This window comes from Schistocerca serialis, chromosome 2 (assembly GCF_023864345.2).
Source record: "Schistocerca serialis cubense isolate TAMUIC-IGC-003099 chromosome 2, iqSchSeri2.2, whole genome shotgun sequence".
Lineage (NCBI taxonomy): Eukaryota > Metazoa > Arthropoda > Insecta > Orthoptera > Acrididae > Schistocerca > Schistocerca serialis.
The window spans coordinates 927,855,643-927,882,551 of record NC_064639.1 but is presented as its reverse complement, the minus strand read 5'-3'; the positions used below and the strand labels follow the sequence as shown (position 1 = coordinate 927,882,551).

General features: G+C 39.3%; 1 protein-coding gene across 1 annotated transcript in view; it reads right to left on the bottom strand.

The window, feature by feature from the left end:
* Positions 1 to 26,909, bottom strand: part of LOC126458299 (protein 5NUC-like) — a 229,474-nt gene that overhangs the window by 26,788 nt on the left and 175,777 nt on the right. The window contains exons 2-3 of the mRNA XM_050095244.1: positions 25,749 to 25,952; positions 5,363 to 5,564 (exon numbers count right to left, since the gene is read on the bottom strand). Of these exons, the coding sequence (XP_049951201.1) occupies positions 5,363 to 5,564; positions 25,749 to 25,952 (406 nt within the window). The remainder of the gene's footprint in view (positions 1 to 5,362; positions 5,565 to 25,748; positions 25,953 to 26,909) is intronic.

The following is a 26,909-nucleotide window of genomic DNA, read 5'->3' as shown; positions in this document are numbered from 1 at the left end:
TCATTTGTCCATTTCCCATGTCTGTTTCATATTTTTTCTAGTTTTTTTTTTCATTTTTCCCTAGTGTCTAGGCATCTGTCACTGATGTCATTTATATTCTTTTTCTTCTCTCTAGTGGTATCCCGTCCCACATGGTCCCCAATTCCATTTATGACTGTTTACAGCCATTATGTATTTTTGTGCCTGCTTCAAGTTAAGAAAAATCTAGATTCCTTCAGCAAAAGGCATTAGATACAGGACTGCAACACCCGCTACAAAGAGAGTGCAAATGTATCATCCTCTCAACCATCCAAGATATGAGATACCTTCTGGATGATTGCCCTGAGAATGTTCAGATCACTACCCATGGAAGTGTATGTCCTGCCACTAGAGGGATCCAAGAAAAAATTTTCAAGAGGCTTAAAACTACATCATCTGTACTCCATCCAGGAGTTTTTTGACTTTGAGGAAAGTGAATGGATTTACTGAATTTTCTCCAAAACCAGTAAATCTGTTGCAGAACTAAAATGTCAGTGGTAGATGAAATGTATCTACAGTAAAGCACTTAATTTGTTCAATTTTTTTTGTAATGTTACACATTATTTGTATTGTAATATATAAGTTTTGTAATTTTTGATTCTGTCTGTCCAGCCAAGGCTGGTGAATGACACAGCCATGGTAATAAAGGGTAGTAATATCTAAGTCAGTTCAGAAAAGTACAAGGTGGAATCCAAAATTTTTGGGATGGCACTGCCATCTGGAGAGTAGGAGTAGCAGATCTTTCCACCCCTAAGTGGCGAGAGCTGCATACCTGATGAGTCAGTGTGTGGAGTGGCATTCAGCTGGGAGGACATGTTGCATGTCCACAATGATTTCCGTAATACTCTGTGTTTGGCGTGTGGCAATTTTGCGATGGATCCATGAACAGAACAGCGGACCTTCATCAGACCACAGCTGATGATCCAACCTTCTTGTCACGGGTTATCAACAGCGACAAGAGCTGGATTTACAGTTATGACCCAGAGACAAAGCAACAATCGTCCCAGTGGAAGAGCCCGGGCTCTCCAAGACCCAAAAAAGTGAAACAGGTGAAGAGGATGATCATCATTTTCTTTGATACCAATGGAATTGTGCACAATGAATTCATCCAACCCAACCAAACAGTGAATTCCACATAATACTGTGACGTTTTGTGATGGCTCTGTGAAAACGTGTGGTGATGACAGCCCGAACTTTGGCATCAAGGGAACTGGCTGCTGCATCACGACAATGTGCCCTGCCATACGTCCTTGCCCACCAGGACCTTCTTGGCAAAAAAACAACATGGCGGTTGTACCTCACCCACCGTACTCACCAGATTTGGCACCTTGTGACTTCGCGCTATTCCCAAAACTGAAACTCAAGTTGAAAGGCCGTCAGTTCGACACTCTAGTGAGGATTCAAGAAGCATCGCTGGTGGTGATAAACACCCTCAAAGAACAGGACTTACAGAAAATATTTGACCAGTGGTAGAAGTGCTGGGACTGGTGTGTACATGTGGATGGGAACTACTTCAAGGGTGATGGTGACCATTAGTCCAAAGGTAAGGTTTTCAACAGATGGCAGCACCAGTTTCAAAAATTTTGGATGGTACCTCCTATCCTTTTCCCCAGCTAAAGCCCAGTCGTACGTCCTGTTCCTTAAAAGCTGCCTAAGCCATGTAAATCCCCTCCCCTCCCAAATGGAGTAACCATAAAAATTAATATCTCTGAATGCCATCCCTGTTTTCACTATGACCATCACATTTTCAGATTCCATAAATCCCTATCCCCTACTAATGCGATACTGCAGAAACACAGACAACTGTAAACCAAATCTGCTCCCTCTCACTGTTACTGTGCAACCTTTACTATGAGTACTTACATCGTATTCTCAAATGTATAGCCTTGCTCTCTGATACCTGGAAGAGCACTCCCAACACCATCTCCAAAAGTCTCGAATTTATTTACATCTTATACCCACTTCAGAGCACCACTACCCAACAACAACTATTCTACCCCAGTGAACCCTGTATCAACCCCTTCAGCATGAAGCCCTTGTCGTGCTGACCTTTTTCCTCTGCCACGTCCCACAAAACTCTGTTCCATCATCCCACAGAATCCAAAAATTAAAAAATGCAAAACACTGTTGTTAACCTCTACAACAAAAACCTCAGTCCTACAGAAGTTCAGTCCTATCCAAAGGCTCACTTTCAACCCCACTCCCAAGTTCAGTCACACTGGACTCATCAAAAATCTACCGGTGCTCTGCTTCTCTCAGTCCTTATAGTGGAAACATGTTTTTTTCTATCAGTCTCCCCAACCATAGCCAACCTAATTCCAGTACTGAATCTCATCCTTCCCAGTTCATACCACCATCCAACCATGACCCTCCCCCACTCCCACCTAACCACCTCCCTGGTTACCGTCCAGGAATTCCTTACTTCCAACTTGATCCTACTTTCCTTCCCAAGGTCCTTTCCCCAGAACACAAATTTCTCAATGGAAAAAAGAAGAGTCATCCATAATCTCCAAACAGGCACTGATTTAATCATCTTCCCTGCAGATAAAGACTCCACAACTGACATGATGAATCACAATGATTATCAGACAGAAGGCAACTGTCAACTGTCTGACCCCTCTACTTATAAGTCCTGCCATAATGAGCTCATCCAGCATAACCTACAATCCCTGCTCGAATCCTTAGGCCCATCCCAGGGTCTCTCCATGAATTCATCTTCCTTCTCACCCCCAATGAGACACTGCACACCCACCTTTCACAGGCATTCCGAAATCCACAAAACCAACAATTCTAGACACCTTGTTGTAGCTCGATACTGTACTTCTCTGAAAAGAATCTCCATTCTCACTGACCAACAGCAGTTGCCCGTAGTCTAGCCTCCTATTTAAAGATACAAACTCTTTCTTTCACTGACTCTCAACTATCCTTAGCTCATTACCACCTGGATCCCTACCTAACACTACTGATGCCATATCTTTATCAATTAACATCCCACATGTCCAAGAAGTTGCCAGTATCAAACACTAAGTGTCCCAATGTCCTTCCAACTCCTATCTCATCATCTCATTCCTTACATATCTAACAAATTACATCTTCACTCTTAAATACAAACAAATCTGCATTATGGCCCCCTGTTATGTGAACCTGCCGTGACCCATCTAGATGAAACCTTCCTAGGCTCCCAAAACTTGTCTGCTTCCAGTGTGTTGATGATATCTTCATGATCTGCCCCAGGATCAAGACATCCTATTCTCATTACTCCACAGCCTCAACACGTTTTCACCCATTCACTTCACATAGTCATCCTCAGCTCAGCTCAGCTTTGACATTGAACTTCACGTCTCTGATGGCTCCACCTATACTTCTGCCCAAGTCAAGTCCACTAACCATAAACATTAGCTGTATTTTCACAGCTGTCGTCCTTTCAAAACAAAAAAGTCACTCCCATAAAGACTGGCTAACCATGGAAAATGCATTCCGTTCCCTTGTTTAGTATGCTGAAGTTCTCAATAGGGCAATCAATTCCCTTGTCTAGTGCGCTTGGGTCTAACTAAGGCCTTCACAGACAGGCACTATCTCCCAAACCTTGTCTGCAGTTAGATTTCCACACCATATCCTCAAAACACCTCTAATCCTTCTACCACCTCGAAGAACAGGCTACAAAGAAACACCTCCCATCATCACCCAGTATCATACCAGACCGGAACATGTGAACGATATCTTCCCCAGGGGTTTGACTATTTATCATCTTGCCTGGAAATGAGAAATATCTGACTCACAATCATCACCGCTCCTCCTAAGGTGGTAATCTGCCGCCCATCCAGTCTACGCATTCTCCTAGTTTACTCTTATTCCACACCCACTTCCTACCCTTTGCAACATGTCCTTGTGAAAGACTTGGTGCAAGGCCTGCACAATACACCCACCCAGCACATCCTACTCTGGTCCCTTCACAGACTTATCCCATCCCACCAGAGGCAGGGCAGAGCCACCTCTGACAGCAGTCATGCCATATACCAGCCCTGCTGCAAACTCTGCACATCATTTTACATGGGCATGGCCACCAATCAACTGTCTCTCCAAATGAAAGGCCATTGTCAAATTGTGGCCAAGAACAGAGTTGGCCACCCAGTGGTGCAACATGCTCCCAAGCAGAACATTCTGATTCCAGTGGCTGTGCCAACTCATGCCATCTGGATTTTCTCTTAACACCAGTTTCTTGAACTACATATGAGAGTTGTCCTTGCAACACATCTTCCATTTCTGTAATTCTCCTGCCCTCTATCTCTGCTAGCCCCCTGCCACACTCCCTCCTCCACACTGCCCAGTATCCTAACTTCATTCACCTTGCGACCACACCCTCTTCCCCACAGTTTGCCCTTCTCCTGTTCTGTTGTACCCTCCAAATCTAGCCCTCAACTTCCCTGCCACATCACCATCACTTGGCCCTGCATGAAGCCACAGTACCAGTGTCAGTGCCTGTCTCACATTTCTATCCCATGCACCTGCTTCCCCTCTTCCTCTGCTTCCTGCACCCATTTCTCATGTACTTGTTGCCTCTATCCATCACAACTCTCAGTCACGCTTCACCAACCCTTCCTCCCATATAAGCAGCCTTAAAAAAAGTAAGTTTGAACAAGTTCTCCACTATTGTTAGAAAATTGTGGCTAAAGTACTGTGACACACACATTAAGGAGACAGAAAAAGTGCAAAATAAAGGGATACTAAGGGAAAAATATGAGGAAAAAGGTAAATCTACTATGGAAAACCCTCACCAGAAAAGTGAATAGTTTCAGGGGACGTCTGTTAAGGCATCAAGGCATAGTTAACCTGTGGCTGGAAGGAGCAGTAGAGGGGAGAAATTGTAGTAGCAAACGATGACTAGAATGTGCAAAACAGATAATGTCATGTAAAAGCTACATATGGATGAAAAGAATAGCAAAGGTAATTCAACAACTGCATGAAACCTATTGCAAGACCAATGACAAAAAGAAAAAAGAATGTATTCAGCTAGATTTTTATCCTCAAGTTTCCATGTTTGTAGCTTTCATACTTCATATATTGAACCAAGAAGACTTTTTCAAGGTGTAAGCTGTAAAACTTAAGAACTGTGTATGTGTGCAGGGGTGGGACTTCAATTGCATATACCTTAACATGGTGTGTCTATTTGGAAGTGGGGGGATGTTTAGGTTAGGAAGAGGACAATTGAGGGTACTTCGTGTATATCTTCTTACGTTCTTGTAGATTGAAGTTTTAATCTGAACAACTGCACACACAGTTGTTAGACAGTTGGCAGGGAGTACTATATACATGAAAAAAAACTGACAACTATGCATGCACTTACCAGTATATAAGAAGGTATTGGTATGTCCACCAATGACAACGTCAATATCAGGAACTTCAGAAGCAATTCTCTGATCTGTTTTGTAACCTGAATGGCCCAATGCAATCAGAATATTGATTCCTTCACGTTTCAGTCTCTCTGCTTCTTCTTTAATACTTGCTACTTCATCCAAAAATTTGACTTTTCCAGTGAAGGCTATGATCTAGAAAATTAATATTATTCATTATAAGTTAAATACCTAAAAATCCAAAATTAGTACAATTATTCAATTTGATGAACAAAAGCATACACCAACAAGAACACCTGTGGGGATAAGCACACAGACATTGGTGTAGGGATACTGGATCTTTAAATCTGGAAAATTCAGTCATTTGTTTCATTATGAGAAAAAAAGCAATACATAAAATACAAATGGCAAATTTGCAAGTGTGATTGTGGTAAGGTACTATTGATATGAGTGAAATAATTTGATCCTGCAAAAATGGTCAGATCACCATTAAAAGATTATCAACAGAATAATAGCATTCTGTGCCAAATTGCTACGTAATATTATTTTTATTGACTCAGTTTCATCCTTCTGAATATGGCATATTTTCATTCCCATATATTGTGCAGACTGTGCAAAAAGACCAAGTCTGTGTGGTAGGAAGTATTAAACTTAATATTGTTTCTAGTTTCATACCTGTGCTGGAAATTATTTGGAACAAACATTTCGCGATTATTATTTGCAAAAAGAATTCTTTCACATAAATATAATGAGAGGAAATTTAGTATGTTAGGTCTGTTAATAGTCATCTTGGGGTTGAAGCTCTTTTTTTCTGTGTTTGCTTTATCAATACGTACATTTTTGGATAGGGTCCACCTTTAGCAAAACACAATTTTGTTTTTTAACCCAAACATGTTTCACTGCAGTTGCAGCGTCTTCAGTGGGCTTTTATTTTTCATCTGTTAAAGATAAAGAATGTTCTTTACTGTTTGTATACATGTAACTATTAGTTTTTAAATCGTAATTACAGCTATTTGAAAAAACACATAAATTATGAATTCATACCTTTTTACCACATGGTGTGGTTTTTCTGACGTGTTGTGTTTCTACTGTGGCTGTTTTGTTCCACAATTTGTCATCTGCAACCACTTACACCTTAAAGTAGATAAATTGTTTAAGCCCAAATTATGATTTGATAATTGTTATTTCCGTGCCTGAAATTAATTAATTCTGAGTGTGTGTGTGTGTGTGTGTGTCTATTTACTTAATGTTTCACTTACATTTTCTTCTTCCTCATCTTCATCACTGTCAAACACTATATACTAAGTTGCCACTATCACTGTCACAGTCACTGTCACTATTACACTGTTTACCAACTGTAACAACAAATATGACGGGCAGTGGAACAGTTGAAGGTGTAAACACAAGATGGCTAACAGTGGAACAGTTGAAGGTGTTCCTGGCGGTTGTTCTGAATCTTTCAGAGGTGTCTGTGAATTTTCTTAAAATTTTGTTTTATTTGTGTGTGTGTGTGTGTGTGTGTGTGTGTGTGTGTGTGTGTGTGTGTGTGTGTGTGTGTGTGTGTGTGTGTGTGGGAGGGGGGGGGGGGGGGCTCTATAGGTTGGTCTTGTCTAATAATTCTTTCAGGACAGAGAACAGAGTTCCACTGCAGAGAGCTGTGTATTATCAGTTGTTTGCCTTCCACTATGGCTTTTTGTATCTGATAATTTTCTTCAATTATTAGTTTTTGTGGGGGGCTGTTGCTGCATTTGAGAATTTTCAAATCAATATTGATGTTTGTTGGGTTATGTTTCTTGTCCATGAGGTGTTCAGCAAATATGGAATGACAGCTGTTACTTTTTAATGTTCTTCTGTGTCCTGTGTATCTGGTATTGAAGTTTCTGCATGTCTGCCCTATATATAAACTGCTTTGCAGTCCTGGCATGTTAGTTGGTAAATACCAGACAATTTGTCTTTGTCTGTGATTGTGTTGGTTGTCCTTAGTTTTCTCTGTGTTGAGTTGTCTGTCCTGCAGGCTATTTTTACCCCCTTTTTTGTGTATGTTGCCTATTCTGTGGACTGCTTTGTTGTTGGAGGTGATTGAGTCCCATAGTGCTCAGAGCCATTTTGTTGTAGGTGAGACTGAACCACCTGTTTGTCACTGTGGGTGTTTCTTGTTCAAGTGTGCTCATGTGTGGGTTCTGTGTGTTTGTAAGTTGGTGAGAAGGCTTTTGTTTCTGTGTGTTGGGTGTCCTTTTTAATTTTGTGGTTCAGTTTAAATATAGTGTTTCCATCATATCCATTATCTACTGCTATTTGTCTGATTGTCTGCAATTCATTCTTGTAGTTCTTTTCAGTGAGTGGGTTTTTGTTCAGTCTGTATAGCATATATTGGAAGACGGCTAGTTTGTGTGTAATCGGATGATTAGAATCATTGTGAATGGCTGTGCTGGTGGTGGTCAGTTTTCTGAATATAGAGAATTGGTGTTGGATGTTGTGTCTGTATATTGTGAGGTCAAGGAAGTTTAACCTTTAGTCGTGTTCTGTTTCTATGGTGAATTTTATTTTTTGGTATACTTTGTTTATATCACTATGGATGTGATTTGGTGTTTCATCTACAAGGTATATGATGTCATCTACATAACAGTACCAATATATTATCTGGTATTGTTCAGGTCTTACTATTGTTTCAAATATTTTATTCTCAGAGTGATTGAGAAAAATGTTGGCTAGGAGTCCACTGACTGGTGACCCCACTGGAAGCCCGTCTTCTTGTGAGTAGAACTGATTGTCAAATGAGAAATAGTTTTGCTCTGTGATTAGTTTTAGAATGCTAGCTATTTCTTTTATGTAGGGTTTGGGAATTTTGGCTTGTTCTTCTAATTGTTGTTTGATGATATTGATGGTTTCTGTGGTGGGGATATTGGTGTACATGGATGTGATGTCAAATGATGTGAGTGTGACTGTTGTGGGTATGTTGATGTCTTTTATTTGTTGTATCAGCTCTTCCGTGTTGTGTATGCTTCTGTTATTTGTGTATATGTAATGTTTATGTAAGTATGTGCACATTTCTCTGGCTAAGTGGTTTGTGGGCGCACTTCTGAAAAAAAAAATTAAAAAATTTTTAAAAAATTCACAGACACCTCTGAAAGATTCAGAACAATCGCCAGGAACACCTTCAACTCTTCCACTGTCAGCCATCTTGTTTTTACACCTTCAACAGTTCCACTGCCCGCCATGTTTAATTTTACAGCTAGTGAAACAGTGACAGTGACAGTGGAAACTCAATATATAGTGTTTGACAGTGAGGAAGATGAGGAAAAAGAAAATGTAAGTGAAACATTATGTAAATAGACACACACACACACACAGAATTAAATAATTTCAGGCACAGAAATAACAATTTTCAAATCATAATTTTGTCTTAAACAATTTATCTACTTTAAGGTGTAAGTGGTTGCAGATGACAAACTGTGGAACAAAACAGTCACTGTAGAAACACAACACATCAGAAATCCACACCATGTGGTAAAAAGGTATGAATTCATAATTTATGTGTTTTTTTCAAATAGCTGTAATTATGATTTAAAAACTAACAGTTACATATATAAAACAGTAAAGAACATTCTTTATCTTTAACGGATGAAAAATAAAAGCTCACTGAAGATGCTGCAACTGCAGTGAAACATGTTTGGGTTAAAAAACAAAACTGTGTTTTGCTAAAGGTGGACCCTATCCAAAAATATATGTCTCTTAATAGTGGCTGACAAGATCCTCTCTGCTTTGCACTGCACATATTTCTTATATATGTTACAAAGTTAATATCTTCATCAAGTTGCTAGCATTTCCACAGGAGACAATACTGTATCTCACCATTGCCTCAAAGTAATTATGGTACACTTTTTTGTGTCTATACAAGTGACATTGGCTAAAACTGACATAGCAAATGTCAGGCTATCTAATTTATTTTATAAATAGTCTGTGTGTGTGGAGCATGGCAGGTTTCTTCCCAATTGCATTACTAAGACTTTAACATATCCTGCTCCATTTAGTTTCAAACTGCTGTGCATAGTGTGAATATCATTTATTTTAGACTGTTTTGTGTTAAACTGCATCAGCTCCATTTTTGAAATATTTAGTTTTACGCCATTTATATGGAACCATATATGTTGGTTTTCTAGAGTTTTTATGACATTTTGAGGAATTTCTTCTTCATTTTCATTTTCTGTCAGCACTCATACATCAAGAGCAAATAAAACTGAATAATAATTTGTATTTATGGGTAAGTTATTTATGTAAAAAAGAAAAAGAACTGAGCCTAGCACTAAGCCTTGTGGTACCCACTGTGAAATAGTTCTCGACTTCGAGGAGTACTTTCCTCCACATGATGTTACGGTAACCCTTTGCTTTTCCCCTATGAAGTATGACTTACGCCACTGTAAGACACTACTCATCATTGTATATTTAAATCATTTTATATAATAGTAAGGACTGGTTCACACATTCAAATGTTTTGAATAAGTGACAGAAGATTTCTGCAGCTTCTTGTGATTTGTCTAAAGTGGAATTAACTTTATTCACGAATTCATTGACTGCATAAATTGTACTTTTGCCTTTTTGAAGCCAAACTGATTTTCAGAGTCTGCACTCAAACATTTGATATTAACTTACAGATTAGAACTGTGTGCCGGTCCGAGACTTGAACTCGGGACCTTTGCCTTTCGCGGGCGAGTGCTCTACCAACTGAGCTACCCAAGCCTGACTCACACCCTGTCCTCACAGCTTCAGAATGATTTATGCTGCCTCATGATGGAGACAAATATTGTAGTTACAAACTGTGTGTTAGTGTGTTGAATCTTTAATAGAAGATTATACCTATTAATGAGTAGATTATGACAGCATTTTAAATTTTTAATTTCACTCAATAATTATATAAAATACTGAAAATCAAATATTGTTACACCCATAAGTCATTAGTTAGGCAGCCTGCAACTGGGACTGATAGAATGCATACCAGTTTAGTTGTTTAGTATTATAAATTGTTTAACACTTACTTTGAACTATGTTTTTAAATATGGAACACATATTTCATCAGTCTCTTTGAAATTAAATGAAAATAATGAAAGAAGAAAAGTTTGTCAAGTCATTGTTTCCAGTGTCTTCATTAGATTAGGAATTAACAGTTCCTCCACGTACACTAATGACTGTGAAAATTGCAACACAGAAAAGGGAACAACTGACTGAAATGAACACTTTGCTACCAATTAAGTACATGACAATTCATAATTAATTATATTGCATGACTGCAAATGATCTGCAATTTGGAGAATTCAGTGTTTGTGTGATAAGTCAGAACATGTAACAGAACTGGACAAGCCCTGGCTATGTTGTCGTGCTATCTCTCTCCACGCAGTTCATATCTATATCATCAAAGCACCAACATAAATTTATACAGGACAGTAATGAAAAAGTTAACGACCAACTGCCACTCAGACATGCTTAATGATCACATTGCAAGCAAACATGCAGGTCTGGGAAGCAGTGTTACTTACTGATCTCTGAAGAAAGTTTGTACATTTCCTACCCCTCTGACTGAATATGGTGCCACATGTCATGTAGAGTTTCATTGGAGGAGAAAGTTCTCAGTCTCTAAAACCTCCCTGAAGTAGCAGTTACTTTTTAGATTTTCCTCATTACGAAGGTGTTGCACCCTTAGTATCCCAAAATATCACACCTGACATTCATCCGCTATGCCATTCTACGAAACAGAATTTCAAATTGTCATAGTCCTGATATCATCTAATATGTATGTCGCCAACACTGTTAGGGTGGTTGAAGTAGGACTCACATGAAACCATATTTTGCAACTATGCACACTAATAATAGTGTTCATGTTACCATTGCAGCCTGAGATATTTATATTTTTTTTGGAAACAGCAGACAGTGCAATTACATGTTTGCTATAAGTCCAGGTTGCAATGAATCTTTCTCACAGAATACACTAAACTCTTTCAGGGCTTAGCATAGAATGTTGCTTTGGGACATGATTTTTTTGTTTCAGCAGTAATAATAACTAAGCTGCAATGTGCATGTAAACCAGTAGGTTGTTAGTTAGTTACATAGTTACAAGTTCTATAGATCATTTGAATGATTCTTTATCAAAATGATGTGGTAGAGTCAGTTTACAGGATATGTACACATGATTAGTGTTAACATTAATGAATACATTATTATTTTAGTCCTACTCATGCAACTACACTTAAAAACAAGTTTTTTTTTTCCTAGCAATTTTTGAAGTGCAAATCCATCAATGGAATAGAAAGAGATGTCCAGGAGAAAAAGTTAGGATTAAAATTTGTTTTGGTACCTGTCAAACATTTTATATTATTGAAATTATTTAACTGGATAGGTAAGAAATTCTACTCACAAAGCAGCAGCAGAACACACACATAAAAGACTGTTGTGATTGGCAAGCTTTCAGAGCCAGTGGGTCCTTCTTCCATCAGAAGGGTTGAAGGGGAAGGAAGAAGGGTGAAGGAAAGGAACTGGAGACGTCTAGGAAAAGGGATAGAATTTGGGGAAGTCACCCATAACCACAGGTCAGGGGAGACTTACCGTACGGGATGAGAAGGAAAGTGATTAAGAGGCAGGCTGTCAGATTTGTTACCACTAGATTCAAATAGCACACAAGTGTTACAGAGATGCTTAAGAAACTCAACTGGGAATCCACAGACAGAAGATCAAGCTCTTTTCAAAGAACACTACTGAGCAAATTTAGAGAACCAGCATTTGAAGCTGACTGCAGAGTAATTCTGCTGCTGCCAACATACATTGTGTGTAAGGACCATGAGGATAAGATACGAGAAATTAGGGCTCATATGGAGGCGTATAGACAGCTTTTTTTTCTTCACTCTATTTGCAAGTGGAACAGGAAAGGAAATGACTTGTAGTGGTACAGGGTACCCTCCACCATGCTCCACATGACATCTAGTGGAGTACCTATGTAGATGTAGATTTGCCCTTCCTGTTACTTTCATTCTCACTGGACAGTGACAGTGGTCATGTGTGTGAGTTGTGCTTGCGTAAATGTATGTGTGTTTTCTGCTTCAGAAGAAGGCCTTTTGCCTGAAAGCTTAAACATATAGTAGTCTTCTCGTTGCACCTATGTGTGACTCAACATCTCCTCTATATGGTAAGTAGCACTCTACCCTTTCCAATTTTGTTTATTGTAAATACACAGTATAGTAGGAAAAACAATGATTTTGCAAGTTATTTGGGAGTATATATGGCATGAAATGTAGCATTGGGCTGTTGCCATTGGAAGCAACAATGGCTTCAACCTGGTGGCATGCCAGCCTCTTAGCTATATATGAACAGATATTTGCAGTGGGTGAGGGATCTTGAGAATAGTCTGGCCAGGGTAACAGCTGAGCACCCCCTGAACTGAGATAGGCTAAGACATCATGGGTGACATAGTTTTGAATTATCTTCTTGAAAGATAATGCATGCCATCAAGACATCAAAGGTACAAGGCACGTCAGAAATATGGTGTCTACTGTCTAAATTACAAACTGTGTCAAACAGGAGGGACTGTGTTGTGTAACCAACAGCACACCAGGTGCTGGCCTCTTATGATGATGATGATGATGAATGCAGTCTGGCCAAGTTCATTCTACTTGAAGCCTCTAGACATTGATATTCCCATTGTGAGCCTGTATGCAAAACTGAGACTTGCTTGAAAAGCTGATGCGGTTTGACATATGTTCCCAGTGTTGTCGTTTGGTGCACCACAACAGCTTGCCTCTCTCTGCTGCTGTACTAAGGGAAGCTACAACAGTGGTAGCCATGCTGGCAGTCCACAGTGCCCCAGACATTATTTAATTATTTCACTGTCCATGTGAATACCTGTCTTGTTGCAAACAGATTCATCTCCTGACACAAGGTATGTGATGTAGATGTATTATCCTGCACAGCTGAGCAAGCAATATGTCTATCCTCTCAGGCACTGGTAACAGATTTCCACTGAGACCGTAAATGATACTGAGTATCACTGATTCCACATTTTTGCAACAGTCATGGGATCCTGACCAACACAAGCAACAAAATAATAAATTGCAGTCTCAATAGAGCATAGCCCTGCTGTTTTCAAATATCAACATATATTAGTAGATGTTTCTCTTTCTTATATGAGGCATAACATGATATTTTCACATACAACAACACTGAAATTAGAAACCCACTGTGCAATATTTCTGTATCTATATCTACTTGGCTACTCTGCAACTCACACTTAAGTGCCTGGTAGAGGGTTTGTCAAACAACTTTCACACTACACTCTAACAGCACCCAGGAAAAACAAGCACTTAAATCTTTCCTTGTGAGCTCTGATTTCTCTTATTTTATTACAGTGGTAATTTATTCATGTCCAAAATATGTTTACATTTGGAGGAGAGTGTTGAAGATAACCCTGACACTAGTGTAGGCAGTCTCTTTAGTAGATCTGTTACATCAGCAAAGTGTTCTGGCAATAAAACGCTGCCTTTTGTTTGCCTTCCCTGTGACATTATGTTCCTGTTTAAGTTGATTGTAATTGTATTTCAAAGGTATTTAGTAATTCCTAGGCATTTAGTTGAATTCACAGTCTTTGGATTTGTGTGATTTATCACGTAACCAATATTTAATGGATTCCTTTTAGTACTCATGTGGATGTCCTCACACTTTTCATTATTGAGGGTCTGGTACCACTTTTTATCCTATACAAACATCTTCTTTATATACAGATTGTAGATGGTGTTATTTGTGCTTACTTCTTGCAGCTGCACTGAAATCTCTAATGGGGAAAGAAAAGAGGCACCGTAGAGGAATTATCCAAATGGGACGGAAATCAGTAGATGTGATACGATGTACATGTACAGACAGAAAACGATTACAGCTTCAGAAAAAATGGATGATTAATTCAAGAGAAAGAGCTCACAAACTGAGCAAGTCAGTACTTACTGGTCCATCATTGGCCCCTATGTAAGCAGTTATTCACCTTGGCATTGATTAATAGAGTTGTTGGTTGTCATGCTAAGAGAAAACATGCCAAATTTTGTCCAACTGGTGCGTTAGATCATCGATATCCCAAGCTGGTAAGAGCCCCCCCAATGCTCCAAATATTCTCAATTGTGGAGAGATTGACCTTGCTGGCCAAGATAGGGGTTGGAAACAAAGAAACGTTGTAGAAACTCTCACCATATGCCAGTGGGCATTGTCTTGTTGAAAAGTATGCCCAGGATGCCTTGCCATGAAGGGCAACAGAATGGGGCATAGAACATCATCGACATACCACCGTGCTGTAAGGATGCTGTGGATTAAAACCAAAGCGGTTCTTGTATGAAATGAAATGGCACCCCAGATCATCACTCCTGGCTTCAGGCCATATGGTGGGCAACAGTCAGGTTGATACCCCACCACTGTCCAGGGCATCCCCAGACATGGCTCTGCTAGTCGTCGAGGCCTGCAATCTCATTGACTGGAGTAGAATTATCTTCAGTGATAAGTTCTGCTTCGAACTGAGCCCCAATGACCAGCAAAGACGTGTTGAGACACCCCAGACAGCGGTGGGATGCCAACCTGACTGTCACCCACAGGAGTGCCATTTCATTTCATAGCAGAGCCCAGTTGGCTGTCACCTGTGACATCTTTACAGCACAGCAATATGTCAATGATATTCTATGCGCCGTTTTGTTGCCCTTCATGGCATGCAATCCTGGGTTTATATTTCGGCAAGGTAATGTCCACCCATCCACAGTGAGAGTTTCTACTGCTTGTTTTCATGCTTGCCAAATCCAATTTTGTCCAGCAAGGTTGCCAGATTTCTCCCAAATTGAGAATGTTTAGAGTATTATGGACAGATCCCTTCAACTAGCTTGGGATTTTGATGATCTAACACACCAATTAGACAAAATTTGGCACGATATCCCTCAAGAGAGCATCTAACAACTCTGTCAATCAATGGCAAGCTGAATAAATGCTTGCAAAAGGGCTAGAGATGGACCAATGTGTTACTGACTAGCTCAATTTGCAAGGGCTCTTTTTCTTGAGTAAATATTTTTTTTTCATTTTAATCATTTGCTTGCCTGTGCACATACATCACATCTAGTGATTCCCATCCCTTTTGGATAATTCCTTCACGGTGCACCACCTTATTTGTCTTAAAGTGTATTTGCATACTGAAACATGTAAGTAATGCCAATTTGGCATTTTTTGCTTTTGTTATTCTCATGATGTTACAATTTTAATGGCCAATATTAATAGTCTGTTGCAGTATTCTTAGCCAAATTCCTTTCCAGGCTTCCAAACATCTTTTGTTGCTGGTATATCCTCAATGTCTGCTCATTCTCTCATTTCTTCATTCATAATGTTCTGTAGATGCCACCAAGAAGTGTAATGAATTAACTTGAGATGAAGATGCCATGAAACTTAATGTGTGTACTAAATTGACACTATAATGCTTAATGCCTATCAGGCTTATGCCCTATAAATCTGATTCAGTCAATTCATAAGAAAACTGCCAGTTTGCAAAAAAGAATTGCTGCCTTCTCAGTTTTATTATAGAGCTGCTGTTTATCTGGCCAATGCTGTCATCTTCATTTCTCCTTTATCCAGCATCAGGCAACATTGGGAATTTATGGTACTTCTCCATTGTCCTCTGTCTTTTGAACATTCTTCTTCTCTAACTGTTTTTTTTCCACTCAAGATTCCTTCTTCTTAAACTTACCTTTGTTGAGTCAATTCATCTTGCTCTAGGTCTCACTTTTGCTCTCAGACTGGCCTCCATCATTCATTTTGGTATTCTTTCATCTTCCATTCTGTTTACATGTCCAAACCAATTTAACCTGTTCTTCTCAGTTCTCCCATACAGATTTTCTGCTCCAATTTCATTCCCTACACCTTCATTTCACACTCTGTCTCTCCTCGTTTTCCCTAACATACTTCTTAGGAATTTCATTTAACAGGCTTGGATTCTACTCTCCTCTCTTTTTGTCACTGTCCAAGCCTTTGATGCATATGTCAGTATGGATGTAAAGTATGTCTTATACAGCACTTGCTTAATATTTACTTGGTTACAATGATATTATTTAAAGAAAATATTCTTACATCTGTAAATACTGAGTCATGTTTATAGTATGTTAATACTTGTCACACAGCTTTGCAACAAACAGTGCCACTTGTCATCCAGTTAACAGAAATTTTCAGTCTCTGAATCCAGATAATTTGTAGAAAGAATGGCCTCCTGTTTTTCCCTGCTGTGTTTTTATAACGGTGGTGTCCTGAGTGACTTTCACTGAACATCATTTCCTTCTTTCTCCATTAAGAAATTGACCTTATGGTGTATCAAGGCTTCAGGTCTGCATCTGTTGGATTCATCTGCTCTTCCGTCTTCCAATATATCTTCTAGCTGCTGGGTGTTAGTGGAGATTAATTTTAGATATTGTTTTACTGGACATGTTCTGCATATGGTTCCACCACTAATTTTTGTAGCCTTTTATCTTTTCCACTAAGCACCAGATGTTTAACTGCTGTAGTATATTCTCATTAATACCTACTTGGCACTTATGAATCACTGTTATTGTGTCAGCCGGCAAAAAGGACATTAACATAACTTCATACAACCTCACAGAATACTTGCCTATGTCATATCTTCTGGTGCAGTACTGCTAATGTCATAAAGGTATTCTACAGAAGAGTGCAGTAAGAATATTGTCTAAAGTTGATAACCAAACACAATGCAGAAGCCTCTTCAGGGCCATACATATGTGTGGCCAGTACTGTAGTGAAATGCGAGTCGCCAGTACTAGCCTCACATAGTAACAGAGCAGATGTATTTTTTCTCCTGTTATGTTTTTCTCCCCCCCCCCCCCCCCCCTTACCCTCAAAAAAAATTATTCTTTGCAAATATCTTCCAGAATATCACTTATATGGCGTGTCCAGAGTACCAACAGTCTTGAATACTAACTCAGGGCTTAGCCAACTTTATTAGCCATTACGTTCTTTTGAATAACGGGAATTCATAAGTGTGATTAGTTTACCTAAAACCCCATGCTAACTGCACAATACTAATAACATAAAACTTCATTATCACCATTCACATGTAAACATATGTCCATATGCTAATAATTGGATGGAGTAGAGGTTAAAGACAGATGAATAATTATAGCATTTATACAGCTAATGTTGGAAACATAGTATTAACTTTTGCACTCATTTAGTTGCAGAGTAATTAGCATTCTCATCTAAAACATTGTTACTGAAGTAGAATCCCATATTTTGGGAAATTAGACAGCACAGTTCAATAGCAACTGTTGTACCTAAAATTTCACAACTAGAAGAATCTCTCTACACTATTAAGTTAATCAGGATCATATATGTTTAATTGTAACTTGTAAAAGACAGTGGACAACAACAGCTGAGAATTATAGTGAACATACTGCAGACAAACTGCTGCAAATTACAATTCACACAATGTGCCTAGTTTTATCTAAATTTCACATCCTGGAGATCTTTCTATAAATTGAGACTGTTTTCAATGATTGACTTGCAATTAACCTCAAGAACTGTGTTAATCTTCAATGACACACTCTGTGAACTGTGACAATAGTATAGAACTATGAACCATGTTATTTCTGAATTATGCTTGCTGTGCAGCTGTGTTTGTTTTGATATGACTATATAATTGGAAGGACAGTGTAATTAAAAAACATGTTGATGATTCACATGCTACGTGCGAACTTTTTGGTCACTTCAGTGTTAGGCTACTGCACTCGAACACTCTTGTTCTAGGATATCAACAGAGTGTACTATGTGGCTAGCTGTTTATCTGTGTGCCTTAATTATAATAGATAAGACATAATCTGGCCATAAACATTAGGTCATCTAAGGTGTAAAGGTGTAAAATTTGTTTGGAACAATTACTGAAAATAGCCTACTTCAGACAACCACTTTTCAGCGAGATGTGACTGAGGTGCAACTGCTGATGACAAACTACCACAGGTAAATATAGCTATGCTACGACATGTGTGCACTATGTATATTCCAGACAAAGTAATAAAGCACAGTGCAATATATATATAAATTACCAACTTGCTGATATCATTAATGTATCATTTAGCACAGGAGTCTTCCCAGAAAAGCTAAAATATTCAATTGTCAAGCCAATTTACAAGAAGGGTGACCAGTCTGAGTTATCAATTACCAACCTATATCACGGTTATCTGGATTTTTAAATATACTAAAAATCAAATATTAGTTAATGGAAAAACTGTTTTAGGAAAAATAGGTCAGCTGTCACAGCACGGTCTATAACGTTTGAAAACAGATCATAAATTCCATAGTCAGAAGTGAATTAAATTGTGGACAGTTTTTGAATCTAGGCATTTGATGTCATTGATCACAATTTATTGCTCAAGAAACTACACCGAATAGCCAAAGAAACTGGTACACCTGCCTAATATCATGTAGGGTCCCCACGAGCATGCAGAAGTGCCGCAATACGATGGGGAATGGACTCAACTAATGGCTGAGTACTGCTGGAGGAAACTGACACTATGACTCCTGCAGGGCTGCCCATAAATCCATAAGATGGGTTGGAGATTTCTTCAGCACATTGCAAGGCATCCCAGAGCTCAATAATGTTCATATTTGGGGAGTTTGGTGGTCAGTGGAAATATTTAAACTCAGAAGAGTGTTCCTGGAGCCACTCTGTAGAAATTCTGGATGTGTGGGGTGTTGCATTGTCCTGCTGGAATTGGCAAAGTCTGTCGGTATGCTCAATGGACATGAACGGACGCAGGTGATCAGACAGGCTGCTTACATACGTGTCACCAGTCAGAGGCATATCTACGTGTATCAGGGGCCCCATACCACTCAACTGCACACGCCCCACACCATTACACAGCCTCCACAAGCTTGAACAGTTCCCTGCTGACATACAGGGTCCATGGATTCATGAGGTGGTCTCCATGCCTGTACAAGTCCATCCATTCAATACAATTTGAAACGAGACTTGTCTGACCAGGCAACATGTTTCCAGTCATCAACAGTCCAGTGTCGGTGTTGAAGGGCCCAGGCGAGGCAAAATACTTTGTGTCATGCAGTCATCAAGGGTACACAAATGGGCCTTTGGCTATGAAAGTCCATATCAATGATGTTTCATTGAATGGTTTGCATGCTGACAATTGTTGATGGCCCAGCACTGGAACCTGCAGCAATTTGTGGAAGGGTAGCACTTCTGTCACATTGAATGAATCTCTTCAGTCATCATTGGTCCCGTTCTTGCATGATCTTTTTCCAGTTGCAGCAATGTCGGAGATCTCATATTTTACCAGATTCCTGATATTCATAGTACACTCGTGAAATGGTCACACAGGAAAATTCCCACTTCATTGCTACCTCAAAGATGCTGTGCCCCATTACTTGTGTGCCAACTATTACACCATGTTCAAACTCACTTAAATCTTGATGAGCTGCCATTGTAACAGCAGTAACCGATCTACCAACTGTGCCAGACACTTGTTGTCTTATATAGGCATTGCTGACTGCAGCACCATATTCTGCCTGTTCACATATCTCTGTATTCGAATACCCATGCCCATACCAGTTTCTTTTGCATTTCAGTGTATATTGTCATGAGATTCTTGGAATAGCATACGATTGGTTCAAATTCTGTCTTTCTATCAAGTACCAAATTGTAGAGATGCAACATACAGGAAAAGTTTTCTCATCAACATACCAAAGAGAAACATCAGCATACCAATGAGACAGGTCTGGAGTGCCACTGGGCTCCATGCTGGGACCATTGCTGTTCCTAATTTTCATAAAGGACATGCCAAGCCATATATCAGCAGCACATACAGTACGTTTGCTCATGACAACAGTCTGTTTCTTAAAGCTATGAATGAAGCTGACCTACATGAGAGAGTCACAGTAGCTGAAGAAGAAGCAAGTATGTGGTTTATGGATAGCAAATTAACTGTGAATAACAAAAAACAATTTGGATGAACTTCAGACATATAACAAATAAACCAGGAACAAATTCAACAGTAGTACTTGTACAACACAGCTAGAGCAAATCCCCATACTAAAGTTTTAAGCTAGTATTCTTACATTCTTAGAATGCCAAAAAATTCCTGTAGTATTGATGCAGTGTTATGTCCATACTTTGCACTCATACATAGCACATTAAGATATGGCATCAAATTTTGGGGAAATACCAATCTAGCGGAACACACATTTATGCTTCAAAAGACAGCAATAAGAATAATAAAAGGGGTGACACATAAAGAATCATGCAAATTTGTTTCAAGAAACTAAAAATCATGACCCTACCACGTATCTATGGTCTTTCCCTCTCCTTCCCTCTTTCCTGATGAAGCAACCATGGGTTGCGAAAGCTTGAATTTTGTGTGTGTGTTTGTGTTTGTTTGTGTGTCTATCAACATGCCAACGCTTTCGTTTGGTAAGTTACATCATCTTTGTTTTTAGATATATTTTTCCCACGTGGAATGTCTTCCTCTATTATATCCATATTATTTATGAAAGTAAATGTTTTCTGAAGGCACACCAGGAACATTCAGTGTTAAACAGCCAAGTCCACAACTACAAAAACTGCTCTTTATCAGTCTAACATCCTGTTTAGTCAACTACCAAAGGAAATTAAAAGAATATATAAGTTTCACATATCTGAGATCAAAAATTCTAGTTAGGAAGAGTTTTTATGGTATCAAGGAATACTTAGATCATCAGCACTCAAAATGGAGCAGCTTATTCTATTTATCATAATGACCTGAAGTAATCTTGAAAATAAATTGTATTCATTTGTTATTCTAATTTAGTATATTATGATTGTTGCTCTGTGTATGATTTCATGTGACAGACATGGATATTTTATTAGCCAACATATAACTGTAAATCTTTCATGTCCTATTATCTATGTAAGGTTTTGTAAGACAAATCCTATATTATTTTACAGTGATGAAATACTACAGTAACACGCATATGATGATCTCTGTTACAAAATGATGTAATTACTGACTGTGTCAGTTAGTAAGTTATAACAGCATAATGCCTGTGTTTTACAATCATCATTCAATTACACTGGCCATGAGTAATGAAAAGCTCTTTTTAACTATATCATGTATGAATGTTGTCAGTTTAAGAAAGATTTTATTGATCTATGAAGTTGTAATACCTCCAACACTAATCGAGAATGAATATTGTCAGTTTAAGAAAGATTTTAATGATCTGTGAAGTTGTAATGACTCCAACACTAATCGAGAATGTTCTGTGATCTGAAGATGGCTAGATTGTGATCCACCCAAATAAACAAGATTTCATGTGTGATGTTGGCTTCATGGGTTTTCAATCCATAACATAAAGTAAAATAAATAAATCTTTTGTCATGAGAAATTCTCTGAAGCCATCTGAGAAGAATTGTGGGTTAAGTGAGTTATGTGGCAAATGCAGGTGCTCTTGGTTAATGCTGGGGCTGAATGAGCATTTAAATTTGCAATTTCTGAAAATGCTTAAACAGATAGGTTGCTTGTTGTAGGCTAGTCAACCATTTTGTATCATCCATCTACATTAAAACATTTTAAAAGATTTTTTGTGATTTTTTTGGGGAGTGCCCATATTTGCACCCCATTTTACAAGCTTTTTGTCAGTCTTCTTTTTTGGATAGAAATAACTGATGTTAAGCATTGTTTTGCCTGGTATCATTCAGTCCCAGTCATTAATGAAGATCAAAAATTAAGAATTTTTCCAAAAGAAAATATCTTTCAAGTGAAAAACAAAAGTTGATTTCCTTATTTATACATTGTCCTCTAGGCTTTCAAGAAACATTTTCATTTTTTTGTCAAGTACAATTAACATTTTATTAAAAACTTTTAAGTTAACTTAAAAATATAGTACAGCACTATAAAAGCATAAATATGCTGATTGTGCTGTTGTTTGAATAGTGCAATGTTGTAAATAAATAGGCATAATGTAAGGTTTTTCTGTGTTGCCTGTAAAAGGCAAGGCCTATTTTAGATATTTTCAAGGGTCATTTAATACATAACGCAACACTTTTTTCCATGAAAACAGGTTGGTTTATTCAGGATTCCAATACACAACATTATTCCCCACTCTTTTGGCTACTAAACCCTATTTTTTTAAAATAATCTCCGTTCAATGTGACAGCCTTACACCACCTTACTCACCGAGCGAGGTGGCGCAGTGGTTAGACACTGGACTCGCATTCGGGAGGACGACGGTTCAATCCCGCGTCCGGCCATCCTGATTTAGGTTTTCCGTGATTTCCCTAAATCGCTCCAGGCAAATGCCGGGATGGTTCGTTTCAAAGGGCATGGCCGACTTCCTTCCCCGTCCTTCCCTAATCCGATGAGACCGATGACCTCGCTGTCTGGTCTCCTTCCCTAAAAAACCAACCAACCAACCACCTTACTCAGAGGGCCTATATGCCTGCATGGTGCCACTCTAGTGGTTTATATCGGAGCCAACGTCTTGCTGCACCAATAAACTGCCCATCACCATGTACTGCTTCCTGCAGAGTTTATTGGAACAGATGGAAGTCTTCTGTGAGGTGACAAGGAGCCCACTGGGCACACCCTTGAGCACCCCCACTGGTGGTCTCGCCTAAAGACTTGTGCTTTTGTTCGCTGCCAGGTCTCTGCAGACATTTAGCAAGTGCCTACGAATATCTGTGACGCTCTCGTTTTGCGTCAAAATAAACTCAGTGACTGCTCTCTGCTTGGAACGCACGTCCATTACAGACGCCATTTTGAAGGCTACGTGTAGCGCCGCCATCTGTCAGAACTTCATGAAACTGTAGGGGCTGAAGCGATAATATTCCATGATATCCCGCAAAAAAATTCCGCATTTTTCAACCTAAATTGCCCGAGAAAAAAAGTGTTGCTTTACTTAATGAACGCCCGGTGTATAATACCTTATTTTAACATAAATATGTCGATTGTGCGACTGTCTGAATTGTACAATGAACTAAATAAATAGGCATAATGTAAGGTGTTTCTGTATTGCCTTTTACTGCCTATTGCAGATATTTATAATGGCTTTTTGATTGCCTATTTTAATCATTTACAATGCCTAAACACCTGGTTCTGATTATAACAATTTTGGCACTTATGCAGTTTACGGGGTACATGCGCTGATCACGAGAAAAGTACCTATATTTGAAGGAAACGCGTATTTCTGAAGATATAAAAAATTTTTAGTTCAAAAATTGTGTGTTACAGTCATATCTGATGCGCTCGTCACCAAAAAAGTATTTATTTTCATATGGATGCAAAAAGAAGATCAATTAACTGTCTCAAAAAAAAAAAAAATATCAAAAATGATGTATTGAATATGTATGCACGGAATTTCAAAAACATTTTTTTTTGCAAAAAAGATGGAATTAATAACAAAATTTTCTCTAAAAATCATATTTGTTTATTTTGCACAGATATACACTAAAGCTTGAATCACAGATTAGATAAAAACAGCTACCTCAAGTTAATTTGCAGCATTAGGATAGATTTTTCGAACATACTCAATGAAATTCAAATGCCTCTGAGCACTATGGGACTTAACATCTGAGGTCATCAGTACCCTGGAACTTAGAATTACTTAAACTTAACTAACCCAAGGACATCACACACATCAAGCCCGAGGCAGGGTTCGAACCTGCGACCGTAGCGGTCGCGCGGTTCCAGACTGAAGCGCCAAGAACCGCTCGGTCACACCGGCCGGCATACTGAATGAAATTGTGGAATAGATTTCCCCCAAAACGTTGACGCCAGAGAAATCCCGCCAGGTAGTTACTTAGCATAGCACGGTGAGTTCCGAAACGCCTTTTATCTTTTTCTTTAGCTTTTTGCCAGACTGACTCCATGTGATTTGTGGTTGCGTTTGTAAAGGGATCGACAAAATAAAGCGAATGATTAACAGTCAGATGATTGTAGCCCAAGTTACCTATAGTGTTGTAAGCTTGCCACAAATGAGAAACTACTGTGGTTCCAGGCAAAACATACAGTTGAAAAATTGGCAGCAAATGGGTAGCATCACTTCGTGGCACAGCAACCTTAAAGCTTTGCTTTGTCTCAACGTCATAACCACCAAAGACCCATTGCTCCCGCACCATACGACTTCGATGGTACTTTCTCCTGGCGAAGCAGCTCTCGTCTATTTCAACAGTATGGCCAGGGCCGCCCAAAACTATTGGCTCAATCAAGAAATATTCATGGCAGATATCCCTACAAAATTGGCACCAATCGACCACAGTGTGCTCACTGCCAATTTTGAGCTCCCTCATTAAAAACTTTTGCTTATTGAGTTCTAAAGCCCACATGTAAGACAGTCGCAAAATTTTAGAAATGTCTAAATGACTGCCAGCAAAAAATGACATTTTCCTGATTGAACATTTCTTTCTACAGTCCCTGCCAACGGAGCAGCGCCAAATTTCGCCATCTTTCCCTGTAGTTTTCTCCAGTTTCATCTCGTTGTATCCAACACAATTCCCATTTTCAGACACACCATATCGTTCTTCAAAAGACCTTGTTGCCTAGCCCATTGTATAGAGCTTTGGGTGTTCTCCGTAACATGGTATAAATCTTCCATTACAAAGTCACTCAAATCTTGAAAATTTCTCGCCATTTTGGCACACACAGTAATATACGATACTTCAAAACAGACAGCCTCAACAGAAAAATATAGGTTGTTGGGCGCACTGATCAAGATACATAACTGAGCGACAGGGACATATACCATACGCAACAATATGCAAAGCCAACAGTAGCTGTCATGGTTAGGATGTATGAAACAGTAAGCATTACCTATGGGTAAAGAACTCTGTGAAGAAATACATTAAAGTGTCTGCAGCATATTGGCATAGCAACATGAATAAGTTGGTTTAAATTGTTCAAATGTGTTTGAAATCTTATGGGACTTAACTGCTAAGGTCATCAATCCCTAAGCCTACACACTACTTAATCTAAATTATCCTAAGGACAAACACACACACCCATGCCAGAGGGAGGATTCGAACCTCCGCCGGGACCAGCAGCACAGTCCATGACTGAAGCGCCTTAGACCGCTCGGCTAATCCCGCGCGGCGAATAAGTTGGTGAAAGCAGACAGTTAATTGATTTTTTTTTTTTTTTTGCATCCGTATGAAAACAAGTACTTTTTTGGTAGTCCGTGCATATATATGCTTCTATCCTGCTTTTCTCGTGATGAGCGATGGACCCCCTAAACTGCATAAGTGTTACAATTTCCAGGTACAGCTGGCGTAATTCATTTTAGCACGTCATCATGTATTCCGTGTCGATCAAAGAGTTGATGAACATGCCACGAGAGTAGTACCTTGGTCTCTGGTGTGAGGTAGCCGATGATGCCGACGTCGGGACCGCCTGGCAGGTGGAGGACGACCGACTTGACGAGGGGAGAAGCGGCCAGCGCTGGCTCATCGCTGGTGTCCAGGTTGGCAGCGACCACGGGGAAGCTGGTGTTCTCCAGGAAGGGCACCAGCCCTGCCACGCCGTTGTCGAACTCGTGGTTTCCCAGGGACTGCAACATTCAAACACAATCTTACTCAGGCTGCCCGCTTCCTACATCAGTACCAACATTCTGCACATCACTATTTGGTATAATTTGGTAATTTTTTTTCTTTTTCTTTGTCAGGCTAAGGTCGATTTCAGACCTCGATCCACATCTAATCAATTGTTTCATTCAGAAGGCTCTGTGTTAATCGTAACACAAATTTTCACGTTATAAAAGTTGTTTCTGATGCGATGTAACAGACAGATTCGGCTACGGCATAAGATAGTTTGAAATTATCGGTGTCTTTTCGTCATGATGATCTCTCCATTGGCAAAAGATTCCATACTAGCCCCCTATTCGGATTTCCAGGAATGGAGCAAATAACTCCCGTTTGCGTCTTGTTTTCTTGCCAAGTGCCAAACAACATCGCAAATTATTTCTCTTGTCAAATAATTCTGTCTTTTTCACTGTTGGAATCATTTGCATTACGTTCCTGTTTGTGCATAGTGAACGTTTCTTCTCTGTAAGCCGTAAATACTTTTTTATTTTCAGACATTTTGACTCTCTTGCAGGAGAACACTAATAGCAAAAATACCAGGGCCTTATGCAACCTTTTCAATGTGTCACGAAAACAAAGCAAACAACACGACGAATATTCAGAAGACACGAAAGTAGGACTCAAAATCCGCAGAGTTCGGCATACTCGTAAATTTATAACTCCTTACTCGGCACAATTTATAAAGCACTGACGTCGTAACCGCACACGCGGACTTTTTTAAGCGGACTGCCTATGAGCTCATAGGCAGCACACCGCCCCTGATACACGCGGCGCTCGGGGAGCACAGCACAGCTACGACACCTGAGGATGGACTTATAACACTCCGAAACCGGTCGCGTGGAAATAAAGAAATTTACAACTGAAGCGGTATTTTCAATCTCTGCTATAATGTTCAGTTGCGGATGTTCTTCCAACGGGATTGTTTG